General features: G+C 45.0%; 2 protein-coding genes and 1 long non-coding RNA gene across 8 annotated transcripts in view; 2 read left to right on the forward strand and 1 right to left on the reverse strand.

Annotated features, from left to right (window-relative positions):
- Window positions 1-5,308, reverse strand: part of LOC145515093 (zinc finger protein 320-like) — a 65,639-nt gene extending 60,331 nt beyond the window's left edge. The window contains exons 1-3 of one of the 3 annotated variants that reach the window (XM_081514620.1): window positions 4,622-4,758; window positions 3,293-3,367; window positions 1,473-1,599 (exon numbers count right to left, since the gene is read on the reverse strand). Coding sequence is in view for 2 of the 3 variants with exons in the window: in XM_081514619.1 (XP_081370745.1) it covers window positions 1,473-1,593; window positions 3,293-3,307 (136 nt within the window). In the remaining variant the exon portion in view is untranslated. Of the gene's footprint in view, window positions 1-1,472; window positions 1,600-3,292; window positions 3,368-4,621; window positions 4,759-5,151 lie in introns of those variants that run through there. The other 2 variants (XM_081514619.1, XM_081514618.1) reach the window with 2 other exon arrangements.
- LOC145515204 (uncharacterized) lies at window positions 4,460-7,866 on the forward strand. The gene is made up of 2 exons (XR_014060750.1): window positions 4,460-4,799; window positions 5,907-7,866. It is a non-coding gene; the product is annotated as an uncharacterized LOC145515204 (long non-coding RNA).
- Window positions 7,867-9,395: 1,529 nt separating this feature from the next.
- LOC145515125 (zinc finger protein 701-like) overlaps window positions 9,396-13,558 on the forward strand; it is a 39,388-nt gene continuing 35,225 nt past the window's right edge. For all 4 annotated transcript variants that reach the window (XM_081514792.1, XM_081514794.1, XM_081514791.1 and 1 more), the window contains exon 1: window positions 9,396-9,532. The gene's annotated coding sequence lies outside the window, so the exon portion shown is untranslated. The remainder of the gene's footprint in view (window positions 9,533-13,558) is intronic.

Raw genomic sequence — 13,558 nt, forward strand, 5'->3', positions numbered from 1 at the left:
TCAAAAGGTAAAATCATGGAAACATAGAAGAATATGGGATCAGGGGAGTATACTGATTAGGTACAGCCATAGAAGAGCCATAAAAGAGTGGAAAAAAATACAACATTTGGTGAAGAGATGAAACCATGCACTCAACCCAAGATGCCAAACCAAGAGCCTGAAAGATACACATATTTCCCCCATGAGGAATTAGGAAATAAAAATAGACGATCTCTTTGTCCACTGTCTTTGTAGTTTTGCTATGTAAAAATTACGCAAGATCCAATCTGCCTCCCAGTTTCTGACATCCCTGAAAAGTGTGGCAAAAATCAGAACAGAAGAAATGGCTGCAAAATCCAAACAAGGGGCGAGAGCTTGAGACAACAGCTCCATGAAGGGGCCACATGGAATCAAACTGCAGCCAACATTTTCCCATCTTCTGATCAGATCTTTTAAGAACACAAATGGGGATGAAATAGAGAAAAGCCCAGGGAGTGGGGTCTGGAGGCATCAACTCTTATTTATATGGACTGAGAACTGAGCATCCAGTGAAATCGAGTCCAGAGAGAGAAGTGAAGGGGGTAAAAGACTCTTTTAAAGCAACCCTCTTTGTGATGCTCAAAGTCAACCAACAACTAGTTCACAGGGGCCAGATGGCAGAGTGTACATCATGATGAAGACTCTGCTTTTGTTTCTGGTGGGGCTCCACCAGAGAGTGAAAGAATACATTCTACATGTTGAAGAACAGAATGATAACCCAGGAGTAAGAAAAATGTGCTCTCAGCAGTCACAATAAATAAACTTCTGTTTTCTGAAAAGAACTCTCCCACGTGGGTACAGTTACCAAAGACCAGTAATACTGCCACTTCCTCTCTGCCCTTGAGATCTGACCTGTGTTCAGACTTTTGATACATTCTTATCCTCTTGCTCTTTTCATGTCACTCTTCACAGGCTAGGGCTGTTCCTCTTGTTCCAAGATGGAAATAATATTCTGATCAGCAACAGTAATTTCTGTTTCCCAAAAGAATGAAATGTGAAGAGCTGGGGCTTTTCTAGCTCTTTGTTCAGGTGAGGAGTGAGAACATTGAACGTGGGTCTGAAAAACTCTATCACAGGTTGGTCTACCACTTGCCTCCTAGTGAATGCAGAGGAAACAAGTGTAATATTCAGATAATGAGCTCTCTTCCAAGAAGTAGTGGAGCAAAAGCACAGGGGCAGAAAAGAAGAGAATTTGATATTTTAAAAGTTTGCTCTCAGCTTTATAAATACTTAAGCTCTGGAACAATGCCCAGTGTATCGTGAAATGGATTAATCATTTGCAGAAAAGCTAAGCTTAAACTCATGATACCACATCATGAAGCTTTCATGTCTGAATCAACAGGGATTTCAGATCAGTCAAGCAAAACAGGAGCTCCCAAGGGGCACAGAAGGGAAATGCAATGATACACAAGGACAAGGACAGATTCCAGTTTCTGAAGTGAAGTTATCCTCACCCACAGAGATCAGGTTCCTGAGGGTCTCCACCATCACGTCCATATAAAAAGCCCTCTGAGCAGGGTCCAGGCATTCCCACTCCTCCTGAGAGAATTCTACAGCAACATCCTTGAAGGTCAACTGTTCCTGAAATGAAAACATCTCATCAAAGGGCCATGAAGAGAGTTCTTATTTTTGCACAAAATGAGAAGAGGAGAGAGGAGTAAGGATCCATTCAATTAAAGTATGTATTCTGACAGATCCAGGTAAAGGTATCTGGAGAAAATTATGCATCCGTAATTTTAATTTCTTATCCTTTTTCATAGAGATTATGATATCCTCCATACAATGCAGATTTTTCACTTTTTCTGAACAACACACAAACAACATAGAAATAAAATTCAATAACAGGTGGTCTATGCAGAAACGTGACTATTATGTTTTATACACCATGTGATATTCAACATGTACATGAGCTACAGCACCAGTGGGCTCTTCGGAGATGACAAAGTCCAGAGTGGCTTTACAGAAAGGTCAAAATCTGCAAGTATGACGATTACAAGAGCAATGACTCGAAGTGTTGGAACACTTCCTATATGCCAAATCCCATTCTAAGTAAAGTCTTTACATGTATGAAATTGCTATAAATATAACAGCTCATTAGGGATGATCTCTTCCCATCTTACAGAGGAGTATACTGTTAGACACACTTGGAGTCACTTGACTCAGGTCATGAAACTAAACAGCAATGTCAGAACTCACAGGGTTGGCCTCTGGAATTGAAGCCAAAGAATCAAACAGTTGAATAACAGGAAGAGTATTAAAGGCACACTGACAGAGGGTTCTCTGAGAAAATCTGAAAGAAGTTCGTGCAAGGGCATAAAAGATCATCATATAGGGGGGCTGACACACAGACACACATAAGATGTTAGTAATCTTCTTGCTATTTAAACCATTAACGTGATACCACAAACTTCTATGTGTCAAAGGAGGCAATCAACACAGTGAAAAGGTAACCTCCAAGGAATGGAGATGATGAAAAATAGATTACGAATCCCCATGTGTCAGAGATTTAGGTTGATTTCATAGTTTAAAAGCAAAGGAACGAAACACTCGATATCACTGAACTTTTCATTCCATTCCCAATCATCATGATTTTTAAACCACCGATACACCCCTTTAGCTTCTGCCCAGTCACTTCAGTTGTGTCTCACTCTTTGCAACCCTATGGACAGTAGCCTGCCAGGCTCCTCTGTCCATGGGATTCTCCAGGCAAGAATACTGGAGTGGGTTGCCATTTCCCTCTCCAGGGGATCTTCCTAACCCAAGGTTCAAACCTGCGTCTGCCTGCATCTCCTGCACTGCGGGCAGATTCTTTACCCACTGAGCCATCTGCATTAGCTTCTAATGCAGTATAAAAAGCCAGAACATATTCGCCATAATTAGTCTGTTTTCAAAAAATGCACCAGGCAAAAGTGCATATTAACACTTGACTTCCATGTGCAGATTTTTTATCCTGGTTGACAGAGAGCAGACAGCACATCCAGATGGGCCCTCAGCAGTCCCTGCTGCCCAACAGCACTGAGACCCCGTCTCCAACCCGTGGGTGAGAATCCCTGCCCAGGACGGTGCCCAGGGGAGCCTCCTCACAAGGGCCAGGTCACCGGGTCATGGGGAGACGGGATCTAAGTGGAGACGACTGGCCCTGAGGGAAGGTCCTGGGTGAGTGTGCTTGCACAGGAGTCAGACAGGATACTCCAGAGTCAGACACGATTAGCGAGTCTGGAGAAGGGCATTTCAGGAAGTATAGACTGAGAATCCACTGAGAATATGAAATTACCTGAGAAAGAGCCATTCCTGACTCCTGTTCTTTCCTCTTTCTTCCTCAGGCTAATTGAGTCTTTAGAAGTCAATCCTGAAAGGTGAAAACAAGCAGTTTAATGCGTAAAATCAACACATCCCCTTCCTGTGACACACACACACACACACACACACACACACACACACGGAAGACCCCCACCGTGTGGAACAGACAGTACACACACACACACACACACACACACACACACACACACGGAAGACCCCCACCGTGTGGAACAGACAGTCCTCTGCAGCACACTGTCTCAAGAGGGACTCAGAATAGTCAACTCCTACAGAGAGATCAACAAGTCAGTTCCTACACTTTTTTCAGTGCTTGATAGATCTTTGAAGATCAAATGGTGTAGGATATCCTTTTTTTCATTAAATATATATTTTTTCAGATTATTTTCCACTAGAGGTTATTATAAGATATTGAATATAGCTCCCTGTGCTATACAGTAGGTCTTGTTTAATTATTCTATATATAGCAGTGTGTATCTGTTCATCCCAAACTTCTAATTTATCCCTCCTCCTCCTTCCACCTTTAGGAACCATAAGTTTGTTTTCAGTGTCTGTGAGTCTAGTTCTGCTTTGTAAATAAGTTCATTGGTACCTTTTTTTTTTAGATTCCACATATAAGTGATATCATGTATGTCCATCTATCTGATTTACTTCACTTAGTATGATAATCGTGTCTACCTACACTATGTGTTTCCACATATTATTATCCTGTCTCCCTATTTTTGTCTCTTTTTGTTCCCCTCCACTTTCCTGCTGTTCCTGCCCTATTTTCTCACACCTGTCTCATTCCACTCTGCAAATCATTCCCTCTCTTGATGCTCCTTCTAACCTTTCTGACTGCCCTACATCTCTATGTTCTGCCTCTTTCTTCCCCATTCTCTGCTTCCTCTGTGCCCTTTCCTTACATCCCTTCTCTGTTACACTCCCTTCCTCCCCACTTTCGGGCATCCCAGGTGGCGATGGTTCCTTCCTGCTCTCTCTCCCTTCGCTCTTGCAGTCAATATTTTCCCTCTCCTTCTCTCCCAATCACCATGATGCTCTGAAGGCTACGGTTCCACCTTTTACACTCTCCCGGACTGTGCGTGAAGGGCCTCACCATTGTTGCCACCCTCCTACCAGTGGACCCAGAGCCCCTCTCCCTATGTTGCTATCCAATCCTTGGAGATCTGGCACTTTTTACTCACTTCTCTATTTTATTCACTTTCTACCTTCAAGGCGTAATCACTTTTACTTTACTGTCTATTTACAAGTCCCTGTCTGTTCCCACTGGTTCTCCCTCATTCTTTACCCTTCTCAATTATTCTGTCTCAGTCGCTCTGTCTGCTTCTCCTGATCCTCCTCGCCCCTGTATTTACGAGGATGGCGACTGAATAAGACGCCCGCGGACTGAAAAAGACCGTTTGGAACTCTGGGCCGAAGAACACTGGGCGTCACAGAGATGGCCCACGTCACCACCTCTATCCTGGGTTAGTTAGGGCTGGCCAGGAGGGGGGCCCTGCGGAGCAGGACAGGCCTGAGGAGACGCGCGGACTGAGGGGCTGCGAGAGAGGGGGTCTCAGGAGCGGGGCGAGCTCTTGAGAATCCCAGCACCGGGGAAAGGACGCGGCCTCCAGGGGCCGAGAGGGCGAGGCTGGGGGCCGCGAACCCACCTCGCGGACGAAGACTTTACATGAGGCGGAAGGCAGAGATAGTAAAGGAAAATGTGGCGAAAGACGGTGTCTACGTGGACCGAAGGCAGAAAAGCCAAGGGCTTCGGTACTGGCCTCAGAGAAATTGAAAACCCAAAGGGAAACGGTCTGCGAACTCGTTAACACTGACCTCTCGGTTTACATGGCGAGTAGGGGCGTGAGAGGGAATTTAAAGACCGCAGAGACTCCAAGACCCTGAAGATGGAGTCAAGGCACCGCAAAGCACAGATTTAAGCTAGAGAAGAGAAACTTACGCGCTGCCGTGTGACCTTCGTCCCAAGCATTCCGTTTCCGGGTCTGCAGAGAAGTGCGCGTGCGCGAGGCGAAGAGGCGGGGCGCCCTGGGCGGGGCTTGGGCGGAGCGCTAGAGACGGGACGGTGGGCGGGGAGTCCAGGTCTGAGCCTGGGCCACCCGAGGGCGGAAAAGGGGGTGGTGGAAAAGGGGGTGGGTCTCAAGGTCCCTCCCTGTACTTGACCGGCTTATTTGAAGTTGCAGAGAGTAACAACTTGAAAAAGTTTGCATTTCTGTGGGCCGGTTATGTCCGAAAGTAACATAACTTTCAACTTGTTCCCTTTAAACAAGTTGAAAACGGTTTAAATAAAAGGAATTGTTTTTGCCAGCAGGCTGCTCTCCTGCCCTGCTAATAAGGCCTAAAGACATTGAGGATTCTGGAAAAATGTGGGTCTCCCAGAGTAGTTGACATAGGACAGTAGGTGGATGCAGGAACATTTTGTGCAATTAGAATTAATTTAAGCAGTTTAAGGAAACAAGAACTGAATTTGTCTCTGTATTACACACTAGAATCAGAAATACAAAACTCTCCCTACCTTGTATGGTCTATTTCAAACTGCAGAACAGCTTCTGTACTTCTCTCTCTCACTGCAGAGGCCAAATGAAACACTGTTCAGTTCCAGAGACAAGGATAAGACCTGGGATCTGATACTGGAGAACTAAGGGAAGTGATAATTTAGATTATTAACCATGGCTTTAAAAAGAGCAACATGTTTTTAAAAAATGTTATGAATTTTATTGTTTCTCTTTTTGCTAATGTGTTTTAATTATTTCCCTGTTTAAAACCAACTCTACAGTGATGTATAAGAGCTATATAAACAGCTCTTCATTCAATCACATACATGACTGTATAAGTTTAAGGTATACAGCAAAATAGTCTGATTTCCCTATATTGTGAAATGATTACCACAATATGTTTAACTAGCATCCATCATGTAAGATAGATAAGATAAAAAGAGAAATGGAAATAAGAGAAATTTTTTTTCTTTTGATGAGAACTGCTTTATTTGGTAAAATAATTATTCGGTTCCACACTTATGCTGAATTATCTTCAAATTCTTTGGAGAAAAGCTTGTTTACATCATAATATAATTAAGTCAATCATAAGTAAATATAATGCAATATCAAGTTCATTATATGTTCACTCTGAGAGTAATTACTATTTATCTTTTCTTCTTAAGCCATAATGTTTTTAACATCTTTGTGTTCTATTGCTGAGAGTTCTAGCAAATCTAGTTAACAGAGCCTGTAAAATATACAGTATTCAGAAGACATTGGGATTTATTTTCATCTAAAGAATAGTAACTTTGCTGTATTTCTGAGGGTATTTAGTGTGGAGGTATATTCTCTTTAATATAAACCCTAAAGAAAGCAAAACTAGATTATCAACCACCTGATAACTTCATCAGATCAGTTCAGTCGCTCAGTCGTGTCCAACTCTTTGTGACCCCATGAATCACAGCACACCAGGCCTCCCTGTCCATCACCAACTCCCGGTGTTTACCCAAACCGATGTCCATCGAGTCGGTGATGCCTTCCAACCATCTCATCCTCTGTCATCCCCTTCTCCTCCTGCCCCCAATCTTTCCCAGCATTAGGGTCTTTTCCAATGACTCAACTCTTTGCATGAGGTGGCCAAAGTATTGGAGTTTCAGCTTCAACATCAGTCCTTCCAATGAACACCCAGGATTGATCTCCTTTAGGACGGACTGGTTGGATCTCCTTGCAGTCCAAGGGATTCTCAAGAGTCTTCTCCAACACCACACTTCAAAAGCATCAATTCTGCGGCGCTCAGCTTTCTTCACCGTCCAACTCTCACATCCATACATGACCACTGGAAAAGCCATAGCCTTGACTAGACCGACCTTTGTTGGCAAAGTAATGTCTCTGCTTTTAAATATGCTATCTAGGTTGGTCATAACCTTCCTTCCAAGGAGTAAGCATCTTTTGATTTCATGGCTGCAATCACCATCTGCAGTGATTTTGGAGCCCCCAAAAATAAAGTCTGACACTGTTTCCACTATTTCCCCATCTATTTCCCATGAAGTGATGGGACCAGATGCCATGATCTTAGTTTTCTGAATGTTGAGCTTTAAGCCAACTTTTTCAGTCTCCTCTTTCACTCTTTTCTTCACTTTTTTCTTTTTTTTGGCCACACAGTGCAGCATTTTGGGATCTTAGCTCCCAGACCCGGGGTGGAACCCATTCCCCAGGCAGTGGAACCTGGAGTCTTAACTACTAGACAGCCAGGGAAGTCCAAGGCCACATATTATGTGACTTAATTTATATGAAATGTACAGAATAGCCATATCTATAGAGACAGAAAGTAGAGTAATGTTTGCTTGTGGCTACAGATAGAATGCAGAATAGTTGCTGACAGACAAGGGGTTTTTGTTTTTGTTTTTAGGGGGAGGCCTGGCGTGCTGCGGTTCATGGGGCCTCAAAGAGTCGGACATGACTGAGCAACTGAACTGAACTGATGTATGATGACATTATTGTGGTTGGACAATATTGGCAACATACTAAATCCTACTGTATGGTACACTTGATAAAAGTGCATTTTATTGTATGCAAATTATGCAAGTAAAAAGTCTCAGCTGATACCTCCATAATCTCCCCTCACCTTCCCCCAGGCAAAGGCAGTTTTGTGCGTTTATTCTCAGCTCCAACAGCTCCAAAGAGTGTGTTGTCAGGACACAGCCTTTTGACACAGAAAACTGGGTGCACTCATGTCCCACACCTACTTCCCCAGTCACACACCCAGGAGTGCCAGGGTAGCCCCCGGTCCAGCTGCAGGGCACACTCCATCCACACTGTGGTACACAGGCCACTGGGCTCGCGATGTCACACCAGCTCCCTGACATGAGTTGCCTGACAGGAGTTGTCAGACAAAATTTGCTGTAACCAATATGCTTGCTCTTTACTTTTCTTGAAATGAGGTCCCTACTTCCACAGAGGTGTTTATCCGTATGCCACAACAGTTGTTTGCTATTGCACCGGATGCCTCCTTGCTAAGCTGGAAAGGACGATGTGATGACACTAAAGGTTCTTTGGCCAATGAGTTAAATGATCGTTGTGAAGCTGAAATTTCTTTGAAAAGAGGAAAGATTCCTGATCACTTGTTTTCTAGCTCTGCCTCCAATCCATGGGCATAAAACTCTCCCTACAAAGGCAAAACCAGAATGAGGTGTGTCTCCTCTGAGTTCTTGGAAGGCAACGCTTCAGTGAAACAGACTGATGACAGTTCTTTTTGATTATTTAAAGCAAATAGGATAGTGAATACAGCAGTAGCACTCTGTCCACATATTCTCCAGCTATCAAGGCAATGAAGCTTTCCTCGTAGCTCAGACAGTCAAGAATCTGCCTGTAATGCAGGAGACCAGGGTTAGATCCCTGGGTGGAGGAGATCCCCTCAAGAAGGGAATGGCAATCCACTCCAGTATTCTTCCCTGGAGTATCCCACGGACAGAGGAGCCTTGCGAACTACAGTCCATGGGGTCGCAGCGTCCGACACGAGCCAGTGACTAACACACACACATCAAGTCAATGAATTGTCCAGGCATAGAAGTCATTTCCAAAACTTACACACATGGAGGTGCAACCTGTAAGTCCCCCACGTAAGTTACAGCGCTATGGATTCATTCAGTCGCACAGAGCAACCTTTTTGGTACCAGGGACCAGTTTCTTGGAAGACGATTTTTCCATGCGGGCGGGGACGGGGAAAGTGGTGGTGATGGTGATAAGGTTTGGGGATGCCTCAAGCACATTAGATTTGTTGTGCACTTTATTTCTGGCCCACAGAGCTGTAAGCTGTTTTACCTTAAAACTGCTACAGGCAGTAACTCCTACTAAGCACCGTCAGCTGATTGAAAAGCACCTTCCGGACCGCCCCCTGCCCCGCCCTCTCGGTCTGCGAACGCTAACAGGAGCGCCCTCCTCGCCCCGCCCCGTCGCGCCGCTTGCCCCTCCCTGTTCCGCCCCGTCCCGCCCCTCGCCGGAAGCGCTCCGCCCAGCCCCCGACCCCGGAAGTCCTGCTTCTGACCCCGCGCCGGCGTTTTCTGAAAGGACCTGGAAGTGGAACTCGAGGAGTGAAGGTCGTACAAGGAAGGGTGAATTTCTCCTTTCTAGTGACATTCCGCGCAGCGAGCCCTGTCTTACTTCCTTCTTAGGGTCTTGTGAGTGACTGCAGATCTAAACTCTCCACTCCCGTCCCAGCCCCGGTAAGTTCAGACCTAGCTGGTACTGGTCGCAGATCCTTTCTCTCTCTCTCTTTTGATCATTTCTGTTTCGGTTTGTGAATTTCTCTGAGGCCAGTGGCTGTGACACTGTTCGGTGCCGTTTCCGGGCTCCAGAGAGCTCCGATATCACATCCTTTCATCTCTCAGCGCAGGAAAAAAAAAAAAAAAAGCTAGAGACAAAGATAGTTAAGAAGTGGTTTGTTAGACGAGGGTGCTTGTGAGGCTCACAAGTGCGCGGGAGAGGGGATGCCGCCCTGAGAATTTACTGCGCTACAGTTTTATAATCAAAGGAAAAATGAGGGGGAGAAGACCTTCCTTGTCTTTTCTGAATAGACATCATGCTTCCATCATCAGCTCCTGCTCTGGGTTGAGCAGGGGAGTTTTCTTGTTCCTACAAGGTAAAGCCAGATCCACAAATTACTGCTTTTTGTGTGTGCACAGAGCGTGTCCTAACTTACTGAGCTCACTGGGCTGGATGTGAGTTTCATGCCACCATTGTTTTACTGTTTGTTGGCATGTGTTGTCCTTCTGTTGAATGATTTTGTTGTTGAGCAAGCCTGGTTGGTTTTGTGGAAATGGTATGGACCTAACAGAAGCAGAAGATATTAAGAAGAGGTGGCAGGAATACACAGAAGAACTGTACAAAAAAGATCTTCACGACCCAGGTAATCACGATGGTGTGATCACTCACCTAGAACCAGACATTCTGGAATGTGAAGTCAAGTGGGCCTTAGAAAGCATCACTACGAGCAAAGCTAGTGGAGGTGATGAAATTCCAGTTGAGCTATTTCAAATCCTCAAAGATTTTGCTGTGAATGTGCTGCACTCGATATGCCAGCAAATCTGGAAAACTCGGCAGTGGCCACAGGACTGGAAAAGGTCAGTTTTCATTCCAGTCCCAAAGAAAGGCAATGCCAGAGAATGCTCAAAATACCTCACAATTGCACTCATCTCACATGCTAGTAAAGGTAATGCTCAAAATTCTCCAAGCCAGGCTTCAGCAATACGTGAACTGTGAACTTCCAGATGTTCAAGCTAGTTTTAGAAAAGGTAGAGGAACCAGAGATCAAATTGCCCACATCTGCTGGATCATCAAAAAAGCAAGAGAGTTCCAGAAAAATACCTATTTCTGCTTTATTGACTATGCCAAAGCCTTTGACTGTGTGGATCACAATAAACTGTGGAAAATTCTGAAAGAGATGGGAATACCAGACCATCTGACCTGCCTCTTGAGAAACCTGTATGCAGGTCAGGAAGCAACAGTTAGAACTGGACATGGAACAACAGACTGGTTCCAAATAGGGAAAGGAGTACGTCAAGGCTGTATATTGTCACCCTGCTTATTTATCTTATATGCAGAGTACATCATGAGAAACGCTGGGCTGGAAGAAGCACAAGCTGGAATCAAGATTGCCGGGAGAAATATCAATAACCTCAGATATGCAGATGACACTACCCTTATGGCAGAAAGTGAAGAAGAACTAAAGAGCCTCTTGATGAAAGTGAAAGAGGAGAGTGAAAAAGTTGGCTTAAAGCTCAACGTTCAGAAAACTAAGATCATGGCATCTGGTCCCATCACTTCATGGGAAATAGATGTGGAAACAGTGGCAGACTTTATTTTTTGGGGCTCCAAAATCACTGCTGATGGTGATTGCAGCCATGAAATCAAAAGACGCTTACTCCTTGGAAGGAATGTTATGACCAACCTAGATAGCATATTTAAAAGCAGAGACATTACTTTGCCAACAAAGGTCGGTCTAGTCAAGGCTATGATTTTTCCAGCAGTCATGTATGGATGTGAGAGTTGGACGGTGAAGAAAGCTGAGCGCCGCAGAATTGATGCTTTTGAACTGTGGTGTTGGAGAAGACTCTTGAGAATCCCTTGGACTGCAAGGAGATCCAACCAGTCCATCCTAAAGGAGATCAATCCTGGGTGTTCATTGGAAGGACTGATGTTGAAGCTGAAACTCCAATACTTTGGCCACCTCATGCAAAGAGTTGAGTCATTGGAAAAGACCCTAATGCTGGGAAAGATTGGGGGCAGGAGGAGAAGGGGATGACAGAGGATGAGAGGGTTGGATGGCATCACCGACTCGATGGACATGGGTTTGGGTAAACTCCGGGAGTTGGTGATGGACAGGGAGGCCTGGCGTGCTGTGATTCATGGGGTCGCAAAGAGTCGGACACGACTGAGCGACTGAACTGAACTGAACTGAACCTGCTTTCTTGTGTAATCATTAACTTATAGGAGTCTTCCATAGTTTTTCTATTGACAGTCCTCAAGTGGGATTAACTATTTAATCACCTACTTTGTACCTTTACTCTGTCCCTGTCAGCTGCCCTTGGCTTTTTTGCCTACCCAGCATTTTCCTGCTTAAAACCTTGCAGCAGTACTTGTACTATTTCCCGCCTCCCTTGTAAAGTACTTGTCTGCGGGGGTGGGTTCCTGCCCCCCCACCTCCCCACCCAGCCTCGCCCTCTCAGCCCCTCTTATTAGTTGCCGTATTTCTAAATATAGGGGTGAAGGGAGGATCAGGAAAAGCAGAGACAGAGGGACTGAGATAGGAATAGAAAACTGAGCTGGAGAAAAGAATGAGGAAGAACAGATTGGGAACATAGAGGATGGCTGAGGGACATGCAAAGGGATTTAAAAAAAATGAAATAGCTTTACCCTTGAAAGTAGCAGTTGAATAAAATAAGAGAAGTAAGTTAACAAGCCACTTTCCAGATGGGAAACGTGGGGAGAGGCTGCCGGATCAGCCACAGAACAGGGGGCATCAGTGGTGCCGCCCTTTGCACAGAGTCCCATAGTGGATAGAAAAGGTGGAAACTTGGCCCTCAGAGCAACTTACTGCTGGGTGAGAACGGGGACAGAGGGTGACAAGAAGAGCAGACATAGAGAGAGAGCAGGAAAGAAGCGTCGCCAATTAAGGTGCCGGGGAGTGGAGCGGAAGGGAATTTAACTGCAATAGGAGAGGTGTAACCCAGAGGGTAGAGTGGGAGCAGAGGTGGGGAAAGAAGGAGGGTCAAGAAGGGAAGCAAGTTGCAAAGTGAAGCAGGACAGGTGTAAGGGAAGTAGAGAGGAGGGGAGAGATAGCAGGAGAACCGAGGGGAGCAAAATGAGGTGGACAGAGAAATAAACTGGGAGCTCGATAAAGGGAATGAAATGCTAACACATGGTAGTGCAGTTAGAGGGGGAAACTGGATCCAGATAGATGGTGAACTGTTTGGATATGGATGATTAAGTTATGATATATTGATGTGTGACTTTTGCTGTTCAGTTGCTCAGTTGTGTCTGACCCTTTGAGAGCCCGTGGACTGCAGCACGCCAGGCTTCCCTGTCCTTTGCCATCTCCCAGAGCTTGCTCAAACTCATGTCTGTTGAGTCAGTGATGCCATCCAACCCTCTCATCTTCTGTGGTCACCTTCTCCTCCTACCTTCAATCTTTCACAGCATCAGGGTCAAGACCCTGATGTCACTTTGGAATTTAGTAAATTTAAAATTTGTTTAAATTATACAAATGAGGATGAGAATTGCAAAACTCCTGTCTACAAGGTTTGTGCATTTTGTAGTTATTTATATGAGAAGATGACTTCCGTTTGCGATCCTTATTCAGCCAGGGTCTTGATTCAGTTAATTGTGGGTCGCCCCTGGGGTAGGTGGAGAAGGAAATGGCAACCCACTCCAGTATTCTTGCCTGGAGAATCCCAGGGACGGCGGAGCCTGGTGGGCTGCCGTCTATGGGGTCACACAGAGTCGGACACGACTGAAGCGACTTAGCAGCAGCAGCAGCAGCCTGGGGTAGGGGACTGGGGAGAGGACACCTGTGGTAAGAAATGACTGACTGTCACTACACAGTGCCTTTTTAGTGGAACGTTTATTTAAAATGTTCATTTTTTTGTAACGGAGTTACTTTTTCTCTTTTGACTCTTAAAATTTTTTTCAAATTTATTTTTGGCTGTGCTGAACTTTGTTTATTTAAAATTTATTTATTTTTTCCTTGCTGT

Source organism: Giraffa tippelskirchi, chromosome 7 (assembly GCF_054371585.1).
Source record: "Giraffa tippelskirchi isolate mGirTip1 chromosome 7, T2T-mGirTip1v1.2.pri, whole genome shotgun sequence".
Taxonomy (NCBI): domain Eukaryota; kingdom Metazoa; phylum Chordata; class Mammalia; order Artiodactyla; family Giraffidae; genus Giraffa; species Giraffa tippelskirchi.